Source organism: Lucilia sericata, unplaced genomic scaffold, assembly GCF_015586225.1.
Source record: "Lucilia sericata isolate MDLA Ls3-8-SP2 unplaced genomic scaffold, ASM1558622v1 Contig001465F_arrow, whole genome shotgun sequence".
Classification (NCBI taxonomy): domain Eukaryota; kingdom Metazoa; phylum Arthropoda; class Insecta; order Diptera; family Calliphoridae; genus Lucilia; species Lucilia sericata.
In genome coordinates, this window is record NW_023995394.1 from 16,333 (window position 1) to 37,478 (window position 21,146).

At 33.9% G+C, this 21,146-nt stretch overlaps 5 protein-coding genes across 6 annotated transcripts; 2 read left to right on the top strand and 3 right to left on the bottom strand.

The window, feature by feature from the left end:
* Window positions 1–648: 648 nt before the first annotated feature.
* Window positions 649–11,958, bottom strand: LOC119611492 (serine-rich adhesin for platelets). Its single transcript, XM_037967083.1, has 5 exons — window positions 11,558–11,958; window positions 11,319–11,483; window positions 10,597–11,243; window positions 4,747–9,977; window positions 649–1,461 (listed from the first exon to the last, which is right to left on the bottom strand). Exons 1-5 carry the CDS (start codon window positions 11,601–11,603, stop codon window positions 1,326–1,328), a joined length of 6,225 nt encoding a protein of 2,074 aa, XP_037823011.1. The 5' UTR covers window positions 11,604–11,958; the 3' UTR covers window positions 649–1,325.
* A 930-nt stretch (window positions 11,959–12,888) lies between these two features.
* On the top strand, window positions 12,889–14,820 carry LOC119611494 (la-related protein 7). The gene is made up of 2 exons (XM_037967085.1): window positions 12,889–13,288; window positions 13,353–14,820. Exons 1-2 carry the CDS (start codon window positions 13,003–13,005, stop codon window positions 14,798–14,800), a joined length of 1,734 nt encoding a protein of 577 aa, XP_037823013.1. The 5' UTR covers window positions 12,889–13,002; the 3' UTR covers window positions 14,801–14,820.
* A 64-nt stretch (window positions 14,821–14,884) lies between these two features.
* On the bottom strand, window positions 14,885–15,897 carry LOC119611495 (TM2 domain-containing protein almondex). Its single transcript, XM_037967086.1, has one exon. It carries the CDS (start codon window positions 15,708–15,710, stop codon window positions 15,000–15,002), a length of 711 nt encoding a protein of 236 aa, XP_037823014.1. The 5' UTR covers window positions 15,711–15,897; the 3' UTR covers window positions 14,885–14,999.
* A 1,402-nt stretch (window positions 15,898–17,299) lies between these two features.
* LOC119611505 (migration and invasion enhancer 1) lies at window positions 17,300–17,888 on the top strand. Its single transcript, XM_037967112.1, has 2 exons — window positions 17,300–17,436; window positions 17,504–17,888. The coding sequence occupies exons 1-2, from the start codon at window positions 17,411–17,413 to the stop codon at window positions 17,763–17,765; spliced, it is 288 nt and encodes a 95-aa protein (XP_037823040.1). The 5' UTR covers window positions 17,300–17,410; the 3' UTR covers window positions 17,766–17,888.
* A 332-nt stretch (window positions 17,889–18,220) lies between these two features.
* LOC119611500 (molybdenum cofactor sulfurase) lies at window positions 18,221–21,119 on the bottom strand. Of its 2 annotated transcripts, XM_037967090.1 has the most exons (4): window positions 20,783–21,119; window positions 20,500–20,644; window positions 19,925–20,443; window positions 18,221–19,856 (listed from the first exon to the last, which is right to left on the bottom strand). In XM_037967090.1, the coding sequence occupies exons 1-4, from the start codon at window positions 20,850–20,852 to the stop codon at window positions 18,245–18,247; spliced, it is 2,346 nt and encodes a 781-aa protein (XP_037823018.1). In that variant the 5' UTR covers window positions 20,853–21,119; the 3' UTR covers window positions 18,221–18,244. The 2 variants fall into 2 exon arrangements, with proteins under 2 accessions (XP_037823018.1, XP_037823019.1); XM_037967091.1 differs by lacking the exon at window positions 20,783–21,119 and having other exon boundaries at window positions 20,511–20,640.
* Window positions 21,120–21,146: the final 27 nt, after the last annotated feature.

Sequence of the window (21,146 nt, forward strand, 5' to 3'; positions counted from 1 at the left end):
TGAGCAACCTAAGCGAAACTATACTTACCACAACTTTAGAAAGTGTAGAATAGATTGCTAGGGGCGATCAGCTTCTCTTTTTTTAGGAATTGGCGTTACACTGACAATCTTCCAGGCCACAGGAAATTTGACGGCATGGAATAGAATGCTGAAGAGATTAGATAGATAAAGCATCAAGACCAGTTGCTGGTCTGTCATCTTATTTATGTAGTGATCCCTTTAAACTGCTCAATTTCGAAAGAATAGTTTTGGCATAGTTACTAATACTCTAACCAGCTCGGGCATTGCTTGATTGTTTTCCGGAGTTGCTTGCAAATAGTCCAGCTAAAAGTTTAGCTTTATCCAAGGGTTTGGTGAATGTTTGGTTATCCCTAAAAAGAGTAGGACTTGAAGAATGACAAGAAAGTTTCTATAACCCGGTGAGCAATAAAAACCTTAGCACGAAGACGATGCTAGTATAAAGCTTTTTTCTCATCTTAGGTTAACAAAAATGTGGTCTTTTTGCGTAGCGATTCAGTTTCGAAGTCTGAATAATTTCTCTCTGGAGCTGATTACAAATTCAGATTGATAATTTTTCCAATGGAATGAATTCATTTCCAGCATAATTGTTTTAAATAAAACCACTTGAAGAAAGAAATTCTTATTTCAATATTTTCTTTTTATTACGAATATATTTTTTTACAAATATTTTACACAAACAATTTCTCTTTTAATGTTAAATAAATCTTAGCGAAAACTTATAATAATACTAATAATAAAAAATATACGTATGTAGTATAAGTATGTATAAACTATATTATTTAGTAATTAAATCAAAAAATGTAAGATGAAGATGCATTAAAAGCAATTTAACAAATTTTATGAGTAACAAGTAATTAAAACACCGAGTCTTAAAGCGTTTGCATTTAAAAAAAAACATATTTCGATCGTGTTTTGGCTTTATTATGTATTTTAATAAAAATGAATAAAATACTTTTAGTTTATGAAAGTATTTATAACAAAGTGAATTTTTAGAAGTAAAACTGCTGCAGTAACAATAAATTTTTATAAGGAAATGCTTTTCTTTTTTTTTTCTTCTTTAAAATATAATTATAATAAAAATTTACATAGATAATTATGTAATAAAAACCGTTTATATGATGTTTTTCTTAGTGATAATTAAATGATTTAATGACAAGTTATAATATATAGCTATACATTTATATATTTTCTGATATTAGGAGAGGGTATTAGTAATTTTTATATAATCGTGCAAAATTGTATGGTAATTATTTTATTTTGATCAACATTGCACTAATTTACTTAAAATTGTCGTTGTTTTATTTTTAAGTACCATGCAGATGTGATAATATTAATTCGATATCTTCATTTTGTATTTTTGGAGTTTCATTACTTGTATCTGCTAGAGGTTTTTTAGCCGTTTCAATTGGTTGCACTTTTGTTGTAGTCTTAGATTTAGAGCTGCAATGATATGTTGATGTTTGTTATATTAGAACTTTTGAAAGTTGTTGAGATTTAGTAGTTAGAATTGTCACACAGAATTAATTGGTCTAAAATCAAATAATTATATTCCTGCAAGAAGATTGTAGGTACTAGCTTCGAAGTCAACCCGAGACGCATCAACTGGATCTTTCAGGCAATAGTTAGGCTTGGAATATACTTCTCAACATTTACCCATTGAGCTAAAAACAGCTTCAACGAATGCATTGCTATCCCTATTATATTGGTTACTATACGCAATTAGATTAAAGGCCGACAGGAACCTTATTAACATATTAAATTGGTTACTATCTGATTTAAGCGCTGTTCAACTGGACCTATGCTCTGCGATTAGGTTAAAGGCTCATGAACCGAAAGGAACATTAAACACTCCAGAATCTATAAATATGTATGCCGATTACTGCTCCCTCTGGTGTGACGAACGTTTATACCGCAACCAGGCGGATATATCTGCTATGAGACGATCACTAAATAAGCCAATATCTGAGGATACCCAGCAAAAAAAGTGTGGAAAAAGATGTAGAATTTTCATCACAACCCAGCAAAAAAAGGCGTGCAAAAAAAGTAGTAAATACATGGGTTCAACTGATAATGAACTGGTTCATATTTAGGTGAAACATGCATGATTTTAACATTAGCGTGTCATTGGCGTGCATGGGTTCGTATTTGGAAAAATAGTTCGGCATTAAAATGAGTGCTTACAACCAATGAACATCCGATGATTCTCAAGCGAATTTTCATTGGTGCACTATATTTATTTTAAAATGCATTATTAAAGGTATTACGAATTAATTATTAATATTTAAATTAATATTTTAGCATGATATTGATAAAAATTAAATGTGATAACAAAATAAAACAAATTTTGAATTGCATTAAAATTCATTCGAAGTAAAAATACCCATTATAATTTAAAATCAGTCAGTCAAATGGACTTAATATTACTAATTTAACAAATATTAAATACAAAAATCTAATAAAATTAATGTTATTTTTAAATTTGTTGTATGAAATGCACGTTTCCTTTAAATTCTAAGAGTATACCAAATTATAGTGATATATTACAGTTCCTATAGTAGAGTTACATGAGTGAATTGGGTGCAATTTTTCATGCCTTCACTTATGACAAATTTATTAGAATTTAGGCATGTATTTAGAACGCATTAAATTGAATACGTACTAAAGAAATCATGAAAATATCCCTTCTTCTTGAACAACTTCAAAATTTTTTTGCTGGGAACTAGTAACCCGAAGTGCTTCAAATTCGGGTGTAAAACCTATGAATTTTACATTAGCGTGTCATTGGAGGGATGTTGTTCATTTTTGGCAGCTTTGAACTACATCTGATCTTATTTTTAGAAGCAGTAAAAATCCGATATTTGGATGTCAAAAATAAAACACATTCTCTTAATGACACGCTTATGTAAATTTCACTACTCTTTCACCAAATCATGATGTACTTCAAATATGTTATTTGTAATGACTTTTCCACATCTCTTTCCTCACTTTTAACTGGGGTTTCATTTGTAAGGAAATATTTGGTTTATAAAAGTGAAAAATATGAAATCGCATTTTAAGATGTGATTAAGATGTGGTTTGTAAAGTATGACATCAAATATTTTTTGCTGGGTATTTACCCATATACTGACAAACCTCACTGCAATACTCTGGATATCACAACAGGATCAAATACGAAGAGTGGCATCCCTACGAACTAAACCTGATGTATAATTATGTCTATAACATTTTCTGCAGCAGAACCTTTACATTTGATTCAGATGGACACCGAACTATAAGAAATTCATGAAGATATCAATACTCATTTCGCTGATATTCCGACGAATTCGTAATGCCAGTAACAACTTCAATCCCTGAATAGTAGAATACTAGACTAGAACTCATCTAATCTGATTACATTTTATTTTATTAGAGATACACTTGATGTCATCAATTAGATCTCTTTAGGTTGCCTTAAACGAATGTTCTGAAATTTTGCATCCATTTCCCAAACTCAGTTCCTGTAAGAAGGCTTCTGATGTTAATTTCAAATAAAACAATCAGGTGGTGTCGCGAACCTATATTACACCAAGACGGCATAATAGCAGAAAAAGTTTGTAATACTTTCCCCATTGTCGTGATAACTTCAGAAGTTGTAACATGAAAGAACAAATCTCGTAGCGTTATGATAAAAAAAAGACAGCGACCAGTACCACCAATAATATGTTTGGCTAGGGGAAAGAATATGAGTGAATCATGTTTTTGCCACTTGACCTTTGTCATTCATTCCAAAACGCCTATTAATCTCTACAGCCGTTTGTGAAGTTCCTGCACCTCTGCTGATGACCTGGTATTCCATAGACGGAAAGTTTAGAAATGTCCGATATTCAAGAACCAAATTGGCTGTTCTTTTAAAACAATCATTATAGATTTTTTTATTGTGCATTGATCATGTCTCATTTGGCTCACAGGACATATCTATACTTTAAGAACATTATTCTAAAATATTCCAAAACCTTTAGTGCGGTCTATGTACTCGTGACTTTATTGAAATTGTTAAAAACTTTTTAATTCTTATCAATCTGTTTCTATGTGTATTTAGATCGCGTATCTAGATACAAACCTCCTTTATACTCCAGTATCCCTAGTACATTTTTTCGGTTATTGAGCCATCTGAAATCTTTAAATGGCTAACTCACTGCATTCACATCTTATCTGACTTAATAAAGATATAATTAATAAAATGATCAAAGACATGTTATATAGATTTGTTGAGCCATTAGATGCGTAACTCTCTAAGAACCTCCTTCATCTTAAATAACTAATTCCGAAAATGTTCCGTATTTAAAATTAAATGAAGATGCTACTAATAAATTGATCACAAATATGCCAACCAAAGCAGTATCACTTGTCAGCTTTTGAGGTTCAACCTCTAAACTGTCTCTCTTTCTAGGATTCCTTAGATCTCTGAAAACCTTCGTAAGATTCTCTAGCTACATCTCGAAATACGTTATAGGTAAAATTAAATTGTGGTGCTACTAAGTTAAAACTTAATTAAAAAAAAAAATAATATTTATATATTCTCTATTATTTTTTAAATTCTCGACCAAAGTATAACTTCTCGACACTATTATCAACCACTTTGAACTTTAAAATAGTGTTAACCAAAAAGGTAAGAGTTTAGATTGGAATAAATTCATGTTAGACGTATAAAAATAAACATTTAAAAATAATATTTATAACACTTACCCTCCTCCTTCATCAGTTGAGCCGCTGTTTTTACCATTTTCCGCAATCGTTCTACTAGCAGATGCTGCCCCAGCCACAGGCGTTGAAGTAGCCGTTGGATTGTTGGTGGTAAAAGCTTTTAAAGCTGCTATTTTTGTATTAGGTTGCGCAATGGCGGTAACAGCCTTATTAGTCGTTACAGTTGTTATAGATGTTGTACGTATTTTACGCTTTTTCGGTATTGTTGCTGACACAGTCTTGGCTGGCAAACTGGGTGCACAACTAAATAAGCAGATACCCTCGCTAATACGCCATATATGCTTTTCGTTTTCGTCAATGGCCACCACCATTTGGAAATTAGAAAAATCATGACGTTGAGGACTAACAGACGGCGGACCATCAGGACCACTGTAAGTATAGTTAATAAATCTTTTGGTATCTGTCTCATCAAAAGTGGTAATTTCACAATCCTCTAAAGGATCGTCATCATCGTCGTCGTCATCAAAGTTATCATTTTCCTGTGCTGTGTTGGTTGCCGCTTTAGCCACAGTTGGCGTTTCAGGTTTAGTTATAGTGTTATGTCCTTTTTGTGCCTTTTCCTTTGGCTTATTTTGTACTTCTTCGACTAATACTTTTTCTGTTTTCTTGTTAGTTTCATCCACTGTTTCTTTTTTCGTTTCTATTTTAGTTTTATTCGATATCATGGCATTTCGGGCCTTAAGGTGGATTTTGGGTTTTACAGCACCCGCTGCTAATTTTTCCTCAGTCTCATCTACAAATTCTTCTTGTTCATTTTTATTTTCTAACGATTCCTCTTTCCAGTCTTCCAATAGCTCTTTCATTTCCTTTTCTAAAGGAGCTGTTTCTTTCTTTTTATTATTACTTCGTGTACGTGCCGCTTTTGGCTTAGCCACTGCTGCGGCCTTGGTTTTAGTATTTCTGGTGTTAGCTTTAGTTTTTTGTACAGGAGATTCGGCGGGTTTCTTGCCTCTTAGCTTGTTGGGTTTCATGAGACGCGGAGACACCCGTAGGGTTTGTTGTATAAAAGGTATAGAGGTTTCTTTACTTTTATTAAGAGTTTTCGTGGCAGCAAATTCTGCCAAAGTAGTGGTGGTGCTGTGTGAGTTTATTTTACCAGGAGAATGTATGACCTTGAATGCCAACGGAGTCCTTACAATTTTTTTACCCGATTTACGTATAGTTCTTGTCACCGGTCTGGCTTCTATGGGTAAGCACTTGCGTTGTGGTGTTTTATTTGTGTTCGAGGGAGAAATATTAAGTTTAGATTTTCCTTTGACAATTTCTGGTGATACAGCCACAGCATTGTCCTCCGCTGGCAAGGTCCGGGGTTGTTGTTTTTGTTGATTTTCGGGAGTTTTTGGCAAATGCTTTTTGGCCGATAGATTTAAGGCAGTTAGAACATCTAAGGAACGTTTATCTTGTGCCGTTTGTGTTTCATCTACTGCTGTTGGTTCTGTGTAATTTTGGTTTTGGAAACATGCTGGTTTCTTGCCTTTGTCACGCATGGAATGTAACATACGCGTGGCCGCCAAGGCAGCCGATATATTAGGTGCTGTTGTTGGTGCTGCAACGGTTTTATCTTTCTTCGTTGTTGTACTAGCATCATTTTTAAGTTTCTCTTTCATACGTTCTTTCTTTAATTCCAATTCCTTAACTTGTCTGTTTCTTTTTTCTGCAGATTTTAATGGTAGCGTTACTTTTATTGTGGCTGGCTTAGATTCCGCCAATGTGTTTTGAGAAACATCAGTTTCCTTAAAAGTTTTTGTTTCAATAATCATATTCTCTTTGATAGGCGTTAGCCAACTTCTTACCGGATAACGTACTTCACCATCATTACTAACGAGCTGAGAATTTTCATCATTATCGGTAACGGCTAGTTTTTGCCATTCTTCATCTTCTGTGCTGGAAATTTCGGATAAATTATCTAAATCATTTATATTGACTTTCTTGTTAGATTCTGCAGCCTCTTTGACAGCTTTGGATTTCACCGAAGCATTAGAACTAGATGAGGACGAGGAAGAAGATGATGACGAGGAAGATGATGAGGAAGAGGAAGATTTTGATGATGATGAGGATCCTGATGAGGAAGAGGAAGATGAAGAGGATTCCTCTTCGGCAGCAGAAATTTCTGGTAAACCTGACACTAGAGTATAATGTGGATCTATTTTAGCTGTCTCCATGCTATCAACTGCCTCGGTACCGAATGATTTTATACGTTTCAAGACTATAGGTTCCACTTTTAGTTTTTCTATAGGAATTTCTACTTCGATTTCATCCATCATTTCCACATTATGCTCATTTTCTATTGGTTCACTTACAATTTCACCTTCTTCTCTTTCTTCCGGTTCCACATTATCGGTGTCATTGGCTTCTTCTGTATCTGGCTTCTTTTGTGCTGAGTTCCTTAGCATTTTATCGATGTTACGATCCAAATCTTCACTTTCATCGGGTTTATAGTAAGAACCACCTCCCGAGGAATAGTCTGTGCCGGGTACACTTTTCGGAGTGCCTATATCTTTCAAACCAAAAGGTGTAAAACGAAATCCTGGTGTTATGGCACTCATTAAAGGAGTATCCAACTCGCTTTTAGTAATAGAACCAAATAAGAAAGAAGCTGAGGCTTGCATATCATCATGAGGATCTTTTTGTTTACCAGCCGGTGTCTCCAGAGAAGGAGCAAATATACCCGGAGTGGGTGGTATACAAGAGCCAAGATTGGGATCTTTAAAGGGTGTTTCTAAGAGGAAAGCCATGTTTGCAGTTCTTTTTTCACGTTCCAAGGCTTCATTGACATGTGGTGGTGGTGGTTGAGAAATAGTTTCGGTATTATGACTTTGAGTAGTGGGTTTCAAAGTATTTTCCAAGGGAGCCTCAATTGGTTTTGTCACTTCTTCGGTTTTCTTTTCATGCTCTTTAGCTTTTTTATCTGGTTTTATGGATTTCCCGACTGTTTTCTCATTTTCATTTTGAGTAGTAGAAATTTTGGCATTTTCTGCTACTACAGGCTGTTTTTCATTTTCCGCTAAAGGTTTTTGTTCATTAACCATAACGCTTTCCTTATTAATTGGCTCGTTTAAGTTAACATTATCCTGGTTTTCATTTAACGGTTTGTCGATGGACTCGTTAAGCTGTTCATCCATTTCCAACTGTTCTTGTGATTCATTATGTAGTTCTCTAGATCTTTCCAATTCTTCAGCTTCCTTCGCCAATTGTTTTTCTTTTTTCTTAATCGCCGCCGGTTTTTTACGCCTAACACGCTTTTTGGTATTAACTTTCTTGACTTGTTTTGATTGTGTCGAGGCATTGATCTCTCGTAGTCGTACATCCAAATCGACTTTTTTGCATGTACTGCGAAAACGTATCCATTCTTGCATCATATCATTGTCAGCAGAATTTCCATCAGCTTGCGGCGGCGATTCCTCAGTTTTTTCATTTTCCTTTTCCGCTTTCTCTTCTTCGAGTAATTCATCTTCATTTGAAGACTTTGACAGTTGTCTTTTGCAAGATCTTACGGCTGTTTTGCGGTATTGTTTGCGTTTTGGTGTATTTTCATCGGCTGTAGTTTGGGTTTTGGAGATATTTGTTAAGGCTTTGGGTTTTAAAGGTTCCTTTTGCACATCCTTTGAAGCTGTTATCTGTTTGTTTATAATAGTTTGGTTGCTGCTCTCCTCGCTGACGAAGAGGGGTGGTATGTTGCTGGACTCATTTGCCGAGACACTGGTGTTCTCTGTCATAGTTTCGCTGTTAGCATTTGCCGCGGAATTTGCTATGGTTGGCAGTATTTCCACAGTTTTTATGACAGCCTTTTCGGAGGCATTATTTTCCTTTTCATCCAGTTTTTCCGCATTTTCCACTGTTTTAACTTTTTCATCCTCTGCCATGACTTTTGGTAAAGTTCTCTGGAAACGACTTATGGCCTCCCTTCTGGTGGATAATGGTGTACCCGCAGTACCCAAAGAATTAGGATCTCTGGGCGAAAATGTTAGTGTTCTAACATGAGAAGTACGTTTGCGTGGTGTCGACAAACTTTTAAAAGCTTTAGTATTAACAATGCCACTTGAGGAGGGGGTAGCTTTGTCACACAACAAGCGATTGTCCGTTGAAGTGGGCGGCACCGTATTACAGTGCTTTACATCTGCCTCCTTAATAGTTTTTTCCACCGTTTCAGGATTTTCAACAATAGCTTCCTTATGAGCACTACTTAAAATTATAGAATTGGGAGGCAATTGATTTGCACTTACCACTATAGGTTCGCTTAAGGGAATTTCTAGACGTGATCCCTCTAAATTACCCAAATTATTTGGTTGTAATTGTTGATTAACAATTTCATTATTGATAAGGAAGGGAAAATTTGTCAATAAACCATCGTTGGTTAGGAAAATGGGAAAAGTTAGCTGACCGGTGGTAGTGTCAAAGTAAACTTGTTCATCTGAGGAATCCACAATACCACTGGTGGATAATTGACTTATTAGGTTATCAGCTGTGGTATTACCTATGCAATTTTCCGGATGCTGCTTCTGAGCACTATCATTTGAGTTTAAAACAATTAATTTTGAAATGGAAAAATTAGGATCGATCAACGGTCCAAATGAATTATTCGCCAACATTGTGGGAGGATCTTGAGCAGTCAAAGCTGTTGCACTTGTTATAGAAGTGTTGGTAGCAGTTGCTGATCTTATTATGACAGGAGTACGAGGTGGTGGTACATTTGTTGCAGGTATATTTAACATATTCCTGGTTGTCATTACATTTCCTGTTTGCGCTGAATCACCTTCAGTAGGCGGTACTGCAGGTGCTGGTATTTGCTGCAACTGTATTTGTGTTGCCGTTTGTGTCGGCATTAGTGGTGGTGGTTCTATCATTGGGTATGGCAAGGGTACATTTTCTACTGCCGGCAAATTTGTATTTGTATTAATATTACATTGTATTGCTGCCGATTGTACTTGAGGCTTATTGGCTGCCTCTACCACCTCTTGTATGATGTCATTAAAACTGGGTTCCTTTTCGGTAGCATCTAAGATATTTTTGATCATTTGATCTAAAAGCTGACTTGAGGTAATTTCTTCACCAGTTAATGGCGGTCCGCTTAAAGGGGGATTCGAATTTTCCGTTTGATTGGAATTTAAAGGATGTGTTGTAGTTTCGCTGCTAGATTTAGTTAAAGCTTGATTGATGTTTTCCACTAATTTTTGTTGAAATTCCGGATTGTCTAATATAGCTTGAGAAATATCCTGTGAAATATAGAAATAGATTTTAAAATGGAATACAGAAAATAATGTATTATAGTGAATAAAAAAGTTCTGTAGGAAAAAATTTGGAAAATGTTTTTGTAAAGCAGCATACTATGGAAACATAATTTTCGGAATTCTTAATGAAAAAAACTTTTCTTCCTAAAAAAGTTTTTTGTAAAAAGACTTTTCTGAGAAAAGTGCATTTTATGAAAAACTGATTTTTGCAGGAAAGCTTTTTCTAAGAAAGCTTTTATTGAAAAAAAAAGAAATTTGAGAAAGCTTTTTATGAAAAAACTTTGTCTTTCTGTTATATGTTTTTTAAAATTAAAAAAAAATTATGACAAGCTTTTTACGAAAACCTTTTCTGAGAAAGCTTTTTATAAATAAGAAAGCTTTTATTAAAAAAAATAAATAATAATGCAAAAAATCCCAGTGATTTTTTTTATAAAAAACTTAAAAAACTTTTTTCCGTGAAAGCTTTCTGTAAAGAATTTTTGTCTGAAAATTTTTTGATCTAAAAATGCTTCTAATGAAAAAGCTGAGAAACCTTTTTATGAAAAACATTTTCTTGAGATTCTTAAAAGCTTCAATCTAGAGATCTATGGAAATTATTACTCACCGGTAGAATGGGTGGGGCCACCAAATTCTCCGCCTTTCTATTCGATCTATTTCGTGGAGTTGACTCCTTTGAAGGCTTTTCACCATTGAATATTTCATCACCATCACATTCTTCATCAACCTGTGACTCTTCCTCAGTAACACTAACATCTTCACCGTTGTCATTACTCGACTCTTGCGATTCTTCTTCAACATCCTCTTCTTCCTCGACATCTTCTTCTGTGGTAGAGGCACAAGCTTTTGTATAATAACGACGTTTATGACGCTGTAAAGCTTTGGCCGATAAAAAACAATATGGCTGTAGTACACGTCTTTTCTTCGTATAGGGCCCTAAGCGAGATGAAGTTAATTTGTGTCTCTTATTTGTATTCGTATCAGAAGCCACTTCATCATTCGATGAATTGTTAGAACACTCAAAACTTCTTTTACGTTTGGCCTGGCAGCCATCCTTTTCATCGGCTGTATTATTGCTTTGTGAGTTGGCCACAGTGGAGGCACTACTTTTGAGGTCATTCTTATTGTTACTCAGATTAGAGCCTAGTATGGCTTGTGAACCACGTTCTAAAAGTTCATTGACTTTTTCCGACAACTTGCACGGTTGCAATTGGGAACGTAAGGCATCGGTCAATTTGGGCAGCAGTTGTTCAACTTAAGTTAAAAATTTAAAGAAAGTTCTTAATGGAACTGTACTTTATAATTATAGTTCTAATATGAATATTTTACCTTTACGTGATATTTTTACATATTCACAAATAATTTCCTGTAGTTCAGGAAAAAATGAATGTGTCTGCAAGCCCTGTTTGTAGGCCGAGAATTCCTGTTTCAAATATGGTGAAGTCTTACAAAAGGTGTGAGTGGCCTTTTTCAATTTTTGAGACTTCAAATAGTCTGGCCAATGAAACAAAAACATGTTTCCAATTGTTAACTTTTTTCATTTAAAAAAACCATTAAAACAAACTTACCCAATACCAAACGTGCTATATCACTATTTAACACCACAATTTCCATGTTTTGTAATAATAAATTCAACAGAAATTGTTGTAAATTCTTTTTTTTATTTTTTGATAAATTTTCGTTCTTATTGTTTTGCGTGCTTTTTTGTGTTGTTGTTCATCACAATTTTTCCAATTTTCAACATTCACTGCATAGTTTTACTTTATTCTTAGTTTTCCTTTGATTTGATACTTTTTCTGTTTATTTATTTTAATTGTTTTTGTTGATATTATTGTATTTTAGATTTTAATATATTTTGCAATAGTTTTCAAGAATAAAAAAATTCTCAACAAATAATCTTTAAAAATCGAGCGTCACTTTGCAATTTTTTGTGCCGCTTCTTCTTATCTTAATGTTTGCGCTTCTCTTCTTTTCGTCTTTTTATTTTGACAGATGTTTATTTAATTCTTTAAGACACAGGGTTACCGAAGTTGTTTATTTTTAAAAGGATTTTCGACCATAGAAAAGGTAGGGTTCTATAGTTGAAACGAAAAGTCGACTTTTAGACTTTTCGACTTTTAGTATTTTATAAATATTCGATTTTTCGACTTTTTGACTATTTTCGACTTTTTTCGACTATTTTTTGAGTTTTCGAGTTTTTCCAACTATTTTCGAGTTTTTGACTTTTTTCCACTTTTTTAAAATTTTCGACTATTTTTGACTTTTTTCGACTATTTTCGAGTTTTCGACTTTTTACGACTTTTAGACTTTTTTTACAAAGTCGACTTTTCAACCTTTTTCATAGACTATAGTCGAGTTATCGACTTTTTTGGAACAAAATAGAGTTATCGACTTTTTTGGAACAAAATAGTCGACTTTTCGACAAAAAGTCGATTGTTCGATTATTCGAAAGTCGATTTATAGAACCCTAAGAAAAGGTATTTATTTTTCTATGTTATCGACAAAGCAAATACTAGGTGTCAGGCAGTACCTTAGTACTTTTTTATATCGAAAATACCCCCACGACATTTTCGGTACTTTTTCTAACATAAACATTTGATAAGTGGTCTACATATTAGTCAATAGACCGGTACATATTTAATATTTAGTCTAGTCTGTAGACTAGTCTCTTGTTTTGTCTAATCTATAGTCTAGTCTATATTCTAGCACATAGTCTAGTTTACAGTCTAGTCTACTATACATTCTAGTCTATAGTCTAGCGGAAAAATAGTTAAGTACGCTAAATTCTTAAAAGTACTATTTTTGTTATAATTTAAGATTTCAATTTCCCATGCCTGATAGAGATGCCATTTTTGGCGTTCATTTGACATTTTGGAAAATAAATAAACAATATGACCAATTGGCAACGTTAATCAAAACAAAATCCGTGTGAAAACTTTTGGACAGTGAATTTCTAAACGCTTTTCCACAATTTATTTATTTTTTTCTTAAATAATAATATAAACTTTTACCAATGGGTACCAAAAATAAACACAAAAAGAGTACAAAGCAGAAAGAACAAAGTACGGAAGAGAATAAACAAGATGTGATCAAAACTGATCAAGAAATAGCAGTGGGAGAAGGACCAACCGATATAAGCATGGCTGAAGAGCCGGCTGAGGAAGGAGAACACAAGAAGAGCTATAGGAAACGTAAAAAGCATTACTACAATGCTATAAGGGCACAAATGGAATTTTACTTTGGTGATGCTAATTTGACCAAAGATCGTTTTTTAAAACAACAGCTCGATAAAGATCCATGTAAGTTTCAATGGAATGGAATGGAATGAAATAACATTGTACTTCATTAAATTACTATTTTTAGATGTTCCCTTGGAGATTTTTATGACATTTAATAAAATGAAAGCTTTGACCTCCAAAGTGGAGGATATTGCAAAATCTTTAAGCAATTCTGAGCTGCTGGAGTTGGATGAAACACAGCAAAAGGTCAAGCGTAAAATACCGTTAGCTGAAAATCGTAATGTTGATGAGAAAACATTATATGTGGAGGCTTTGCCTTCAACAGCGGATCATGAATGGGTGCGGCAAATTTTCGAAAGATTTGGCAAAGTTGCCTATATCTCCCTGCCAAAATATACCAAATCACGCAAGATCAAAGAATTTGGTTTTGTGGAATTTGAAAAAGAGGATAGCGTTAATAAAGCTATTAAAGCTTTCAAAGAGTTTAATGGTGTCCTTAGTATGCAAGAAAAAGATCCCTCAGAACTAACCAGCGTAAAATCTTACATTAAGGAACAGTCAGGAGAAAAGGAGGAGGAGGACACTACATCAAATGCTACAGACAGCAGGAAAAGAACTAAAAATGATGATACTATCGAAGAAACCGAACCTAAAGCCAAGAAATCTAAAATTGAAACACAAGATGATACTGAAAATTCGCAAACAGACAATGCTACGACTTCTCAATCGGAAAGCGAAATAAAGGCTGAGGGTTTGGATGATAAAACGGTCGAGGAAGGACTTAAGAAAAAGAAACGCAAACGGAAGAAGAAATCTAAAACCACCGAATCCCTAAAACTTAAAGCTGAGCTCAATACTGATGTGGCCTACTATGAACTAAAAATATTGCCGAAAAGAGATTGGAAACGACTACGCAATAAATATCTTAACCTACAAAGAGAAAAAGTGACCGAACTGAAACGTAAAGCTTGGCGTGAACAACAAGAACTAAAGCAGCAAAAAGATGCCGCACTGGTGGAAGACAATAACTCTTTACCAGGTGGACAGCAGGAACAAAAGAAAAATTCTAAAACTGGTAATAAGCATAAATTACAGAAAATGAATATGAATTTCTATGGGGCAGCCGAAGAAGAGCCTCCCACAAAAGTAAGCATTAGCGAGAAGGTACCAAAACAGAATCCCGCATTGGAAAGGACACCCTTATTTAGCTATGAACCGGGTCTTATAGTTGAAATTTCATTTCTAGAGCCTTGTGTTAATATTAAGGAATTTAAAGCCGATATGCGTCAATATAGCTCGGTAAAATATGTGGATATCAAAGAAGGTGCTATGCAAGCTTATCTACGTTTAGAGTCTTCTCAGAAAGCAGTGGAATTTATGCAACAAATCAGCTGTGCTGAATATCAATGCAAAATATTATCCGATGAAGCTGAGGCAAACTATTGGCAAAAAATTGAAAAAGATCGAGAGCAAAAGCTAAATAAACAAGTAAAAATACCACAGAAACGGGGCAGGGAGAAGGTAAAGAAACTAATTACTAAACATATACGTTTTGGAGATGATGATGAGTGAAATACAGTAATAACTAAAAAGTTCTATAATAAAACTATATAAAGGAGAGGGTAAAATATGAAATAAAAAGAAAAAATTATGCAATTGTGGTATAATATTAAAAATATTTGAGTATATTTTGGTTTATTTTTTAGTTTTTCTTTATTATTAACATTTTAAACTTAACTTAAGGCCTAGAGTTTTTTGCTATTATATTCCCTTAAATATACAAAGAACCATCAGCAGGTCCCAGATAATGCAATGATATTAATACTACATCTATTATCGTCCATACACCCAAACCACCAAAACTAAACAGTTTACCAATACCTTCCTGCCAATGGCCCAAATAAAAGCGATCGGCTCCGAAACCTCCCAAAGTTAAACTTATTATTACAGCCGTACTCCAGCGATAACCTTGTGTCCAATTACACTTAATATTGCGCGAAAACGAACGGTTACCCAGACAAAAAACATCCGGACTAACGGTACAGTTGGTTTTATAATATTGGCCATTTACCGAATTGCAATTGCCTTTTTGAACACATTTCTGTTGCCATTTCTCGGTTTGATAGCAATAACGACAATTCATTTGATGCCAAAACCAACGGCTACCCTGGCACTCCACCTGATGCAAAGCCGAACAGTTGACATACAATTCTTGACCATAGTGGCAGGTGTAATTGTAGTAACATTTTATGCATGGAAACTGCAGTTCACTACAATTTATATTGGCTGTATTCTGACACTGGGATAGCTGCTGCGACGTTTCATTAAAGTTGCGTATCACATAGGGAGCCACTTCGCTATTGTTGCTGGTGGTAACTTTGTTGTCTGCATCATCCGTGTAACTTTGTCGTATGCCACTCAGCACGAAAATCCAGATTAGCATTAAGGCCGACTTACGATTTATCACAATACAACGTACCATTTTCTTCGGTTTGTGGAAAATTCTTAAAAGTTTTTTGTTCGTTACTAATTAAGTTTTAATGATTGTTAAATTCACAGTTTTTGAGTTTTTCTTGCTTTTTTAGGCTGTAGTCATATTTTTTACATTTTTCGTGTCAGCTGTGAGTTATATTGTTTTGTTTTGTTTACATCAATCAGTTCAGAATGAATTTTCTAGGGGTGCTTGTGGTAGTACAACTCAAAGTAAATTAATAAAGTAGCATCACTTGAACAGCTGACTATTTTTTTAAACTAGATAAATGAAGCAAATTGTCAAAGTTTGTTTTGAAAATTGTTAACATTGTTTACGTCGCCATTTTTAAATTGTGTTTTGCTATTTGTTAAAATTTGTGAAAAGTTGAAAAAGTGAATTAAAAGTGGTTTTAAAGTAGTTTAAAAGTGTAATAAATTGTATAATATATAATAATATAATTAAATCGTTAATATCTTTAACTTAAAAGTAATATTTTTTATTTATGTTTTGTTCACATTGTTTTTCAAGGAAATTTTATTTTGACACAATCTTAAATTTTCCAAAAACAAAATACATGTGGTTGTTGTAGATGTTGTTGTACAACAAGAGATGTCGCTACTTTATTAATATACTTTGGTACAACTGCTGAAGGCCTAAATGTCATGCTTCATATACAAAAAATATTATTGGGAACACTGTAATGTCAAATTGTTTATAAGCAAATCCGTTATAATTTGCTCATGTTGTTATCGTATCTAATTCGCTTTACATCAGCTCTCAGAAAACTGGCAATCAATGTCAACACCTGTGATGTCAATTTAGCTATTTCGAATAATCGAACAATCGACTTTTTTTCGAAAAAAGTCGAAAGGTCGAAGTCGACTATTTTGTTCCAAAAAAGTCGATAACTCGACTATCGTCTATGAAAAAAGTCGAAAAGTCGACTTTGTAAATAAAAGTCGAAAAGTCGGAAAGTCGAAAAAAGTCGATAAGTCGAAAAAAGTCGAAGAAAGTCGAAAAAAGTCGAAAAGTCGGAAAAAGTCGAAAATAGTCGAAAATTTTAAAAAAGTGGAAAAGAGGTCAAAAACTCTAAAATAGTCGGAAAAACTCGAAAAAAGTAAAAAAATAGTCGAAAAAAAGTCGAAAATAGTCAAAAAGTCGTAAAAAATCGAAAAGTCGGAAAAAGTCGAAAAGACGAAAAAAGTCGAAAAAAGTCGAAAAAAGTCGGAAAAAGTCGAAAAGTCGACCATTTATAAAATACTAAAAGTCGAAAAGTCGACTTTTAAATAAATGAAAAAGGTCGAAAAGTCGAAAAATCGACTTTTCATAAAATGGAAAAAGTCGAAAGGTCGAAAAGTCGACTTTTAACTAAATGCAAAAAGTCGAAAAGTCGACTTTTCGTTTCAACTATAGAACTCTACTCAGGATGCACTTATTACATAAAGCTTTTGCAAGCATTGCCTAAAAATTTTGGCAACAATAAAAAATATGAAGATGTTTTCTTCGTGTAGATGTATTACTTTTTACCTTTGTTAGAAAATTTGTTGTTTTTGGAAAAATCTCTAGAGTTTCCACGTTTTAAAAATCGCTAGATTTGAAGATAATTTTACCAAATTGTCAACACTTTAAAATACTTTTCAAAAGAAATTTCCCTAGTTTGCAAAAAAACCGTTTAATTTTTGCTAAATTCTAGTGATAAAATAACAGTAATGGTTAAAGTTGATGTGGAATATTGGTAAGATGTGTATTTAGCTATTGTACTACTTAATAATTGTAAAAAAAAATATTCAAAAAATAAACAGCGGCAAATGCAACTTCGAGTGGCAGTGCAGAATGTTGCAAAACTTTTTGCTTGAACAAAAACCTGATACGGAAATGTTGTGCCACAAAGGACGACAAGGGTCTTTCGAAGTTAAAATCAATGACACTTTAGTTCACTCCAAACTACAGTCACTAGCCTTTCCCGATCATCAAAGCGTATTGGAGAATGTAAAACGAGCCGAACAGGGTGAACCGCTGGTAAAGACAAAAGAACAACCTATAGAAAATTGTATGATAATGTGATACTTTTAACACTCTAAAGCACAAATTATGTAAATAATTAGTAAAACCGTCCTGATGTTATAATTATATAACTCAGCTTGCTTGTTACATTTTATGGTACAACTATTGAATCGATTTACATGATATGATGAGTTTAATGAATATTAGATTTTGATTTGAGGCACGCACCTATTTACATACATTCTTCCACCGTATAATTTCCTTTCAATAAATGTCCAAACGTGAAGATAATGAAAATCACATACATTGTCGTTTCCCAATTAAAAACTTAAGGTCCAATTGAGAAAATACCGAAAATATATGATCATTCATATTTTTCATTGAAAATTGAACTTTATCAAAAAACCTAATAATTGAGGAAATAGCTCAAATCTGTAATCATCATACTTTACGAAAAAAAAATATTTTTTAAGAAAAGCTTTAGTTTCTTAAATAATGCTTGAAATAAAATTATGTACATTTGTATTTAGTAGTTTAGTTTATTCAATATTTTTCTTTTTTATGATAATTCTATCACCGCACGAAATTTGCGTCTCATTTTCGGGTACCTTAAGTAGTGAAAGATAAATACCAAAACGTATTTTACCATTAAACTCACGAGCAATAGTTCGTAAAGGTTCTGCTGTTTTCTGTCCCGTATGCTGGTCTATGCAAATCATTTGGCAGCGAGTGCAAAAGCCATCTACTTTAAAAACCGTTTCACCTATGGTCAACATATCAAATTCTGTCTCCTCCAGGGCAATAGGAGTCTCGATCACTAAATTTGCTCTAAATCTTTCAACACTACCATCCAATGGTTCCTTTTCCGAAGTAATTTTATGTGTCAGCCATCTTACTGAGGAACGATTAATTAATAGAAATTGTGCCTGATTAGCTAAGGCTATATCTTTGGCCGTACCAGTTTGAGCACGTCTTTGGGCATACTGTTTGATTAATCTTAAACCCGGTGTTTCTAAGCAATCACTCAACCACAGAGCCACCTCCTCGCCACAATCATAACCGGACACTAAATCATCGCAAACTTTACTTTGACAGAAGGAGTTATTAATAAAATCTATCTGTTCCTTAGACACTTCTAAACTCACTTGCACCGATTTCATGCCCGTAAAAGTCAATTCCATAAAACCTTTTTGTTGATTAATGATAGGTTTAATTAAACACAATCTAGTTTGATGTTTTTGTGTTATGGCCATACCGGCAGCATCCACTATCATCCAACCACGATCATACAGGAAACCAGTATTTGTTAAAGGCCAAGAATCTTTAACCTTAAATGCTCCACATGATTTAATGGGATAAATGCAAATTTCTTTCAATTGTGGCTTCATTCGTTCCGGTATATGTTTCAATTCTTTTGGTAATTTCTCCAGATCCATGTGTTTTAATCTCTCCTCAGATGAGGATAAATAGCACTCCTCTATCATTTTAACAAGTTTGTCTACATCTTGTTTACGTGTCATGTAACCAAATGCCACCCTTACGGCTCCAGTGGGTTGTCCCTCAATCAAATCATTGTAATCACTGCATATATGACCCGAATCATACTGTTTACGTATATCACTATTGGACAGTTGTAAAAACCATTGACAAGCTCCTGGATTACAAAAGCAACCAGTACGTAGTTGTATATTAAAAACAGCTGCCAGACAGGCTACTTCAGCAAACCCTACAAAGGCACCATCTTCATGTAGAATATTAAAGGTAATTACACCACCTTGATATTTGTAATCGTCATAACCATTATGATTGTAAAACTTTATCAAAGGCTGGCCATTTGCGTGCTTTAAAATGCTTAACTTTTCATAACCATATTTAGCTAATTGATAGACATAACGACTAATTCTTTCCATTGTATTCTTCCCCTCTCTTGCAGGTATCAAACGCTCCAAAGTGTTGAAGCCTTCTAACAAATTTGCAATGGTTAGAAAGGATAAAGTGCCATCTTCAAAGTGTGATGAGAAGCCCACGCGTTTTTCATGGAAATTTTCTCTAGTCATGGCTATATTGACGGTACCGCCACCGTAATATTGCTTACGTAGCACAGATTGACCGCGTCTGCTGACAATTAAAGCTCCCACACCAGTGGGATAGCTAAAAATAAAGCAATTAATTTTGTGCTCAATAAATTTTGTTTAAATGCTAAATGAAATGAAACTTACCCAAACAATTTGTAAAACGATACGCAAAAGAAGTCGGGTTTATATTTACCTACATTCAAATAACTAGAACCCGCAAAAGCTGCTGAATCTAGGAATATATAAAAATTGTTTAAATCTGGCTGCTTTTTTTGAGGTTGGCCGGAAATTTGAGTGCCCCGTTTAAATAAACCCTGCCGGTGGACAACATCTATTAAATCCAGCGGCATTTTATAGCCACTAAAATTACATTGAGCGGAAAACACCAACAAGGAGTTGCCTTTACTAGTACCAGCCAGTAACTCTTTCCTCTTTAGCAGATTTTCCAATAGCTCTGGTTGCGTCAAGACATATTTATTTTCAGTTTTAATCACTTCACGCATACCCAACACAGAAGTGTGATTTTCCTGACAATAATAAAAATTACCCTGTTCTTCATCGCCAAAATCAAATGTTTCAGCAACAGTTTTTATGGCAGCCGTAGCATTGTTAGTGAAAACAACCGTGTATTCCAAAGGATCGGCATTGAAATGTTGCAGAATTCTAGGTTTAAAATAGAATTTATAAATGTGAAACACATAATGTATGGAAAACTTTACCTATAACGTACTTGATCAACAAAATCTCCTGTTATTTTACAGGTATGAGGATTACAAAATAAATTCTCTTTTAATAATTTGCCACAGGCGTCTATTTGACTTTCCGCATACAATGTACTGCCCGCATGATCCAAGTAAGTGTTATCTATCAAGAGCGTCACAATTGTTTATTAATTATTTGTAATAAGAATTCAATGATGACATGCAAGTTTGTTTACACGAACATTATAAAAGTATATTATGTAAAATTACTTTTATTATAAATGAATTGATTGAAATTTACCTCCTAGTCTTAGAAATTCTTTTGCTATTGCCTTTTCCTCGGCCTCAGTTAATTCCCAGTTCATAGTCATTTTTGTTTTTGAATTAATAAAACAAATAATTGTTAATAAAGATGAATTTCGTTGAGAATGTGAGAGATAAGTTAACAAAAAACACTTGTACGATCAACTGTTTGTTATGGACTGAGTGGAGTGGAATCAGCAGAGACTTATTTTTATCTAATACAATCGGATTTTATTAGAGTTGCCATTTAAATTGAAAATATAGCATGAAATGTATTTTAGAATTGAAATTGTGCTGGGAATCTTATTGTGTTCACATTACAGAACTCTGCTTTTTGAAAAATGTTTTATTTTAAGTAATAT

What these genes read in the sequence shown, in the direction of transcription:
- LOC119611505 (XM_037967112.1), top strand. Translation starts at nt 17,411, where the DNA reads ATGGTTAAAGTTGATGTGGAATATTG. An exon ending in AAAGTTGATGTGGAATATTG is followed by an intron (nt 17,437 to 17,503) that starts GTAAGATGTGTA and finishes AAAAATAAACAG; the next exon opens with CGGCAAATGCAACTTCGAGT.
- LOC119611500 (XM_037967090.1), bottom strand. Translation starts at nt 20,852, where the DNA reads ATGACTATGAACTGGGAATTAACTGAGGCCGAGGAAAAGGCAATAGCA. An exon ending in AGAATTTCTAAGACTAGGAG is followed by an intron (nt 20,645 to 20,782) that starts GTAAATTTCAAT and finishes CGCTCTTGATAG; the next exon opens with ATAACACTTACTTGGATCAT. An exon ending in GTTGATCAAGTACGTTATAG is followed by an intron (nt 20,444 to 20,499) that starts GTAAAGTTTTCC and finishes TTTTAAACCTAG; the next exon opens with AATTCTGCAACATTTCAATG.
- LOC119611492 (XM_037967083.1), bottom strand. Translation starts at nt 11,603, where the DNA reads ATGGAAATTGTGGTGTTAAATAGTGATATAGCACGTTTGGTATTGG. An exon ending in TGTAAAAATATCACGTAAAG is followed by an intron (nt 11,244 to 11,318) that starts GTAAAATATTCA and finishes TTTTAACTTAAG; the next exon opens with TTGAACAACTGCTGCCCAAA. An exon ending in TCAACTGATGAAGGAGGAGG is followed by an intron (nt 1,462 to 4,746) that starts GTAAGTGTTATA and finishes ATATCATTGCAG; the next exon opens with CTCTAAATCTAAGACTACAA.
- LOC119611494 (XM_037967085.1), top strand. Translation starts at nt 13,003, where the DNA reads ATGGGTACCAAAAATAAACACAAAAAGAGTACAAAGCAGAAAGAACAA. An exon ending in ACAGCTCGATAAAGATCCAT is followed by an intron (nt 13,289 to 13,352) that starts GTAAGTTTCAAT and finishes TACTATTTTTAG; the next exon opens with ATGTTCCCTTGGAGATTTTT.
- LOC119611495 (XM_037967086.1), bottom strand. Translation starts at nt 15,710, where the DNA reads ATGGTACGTTGTATTGTGATAAATCGTAAGTCGGCCTTAATGCTAATC.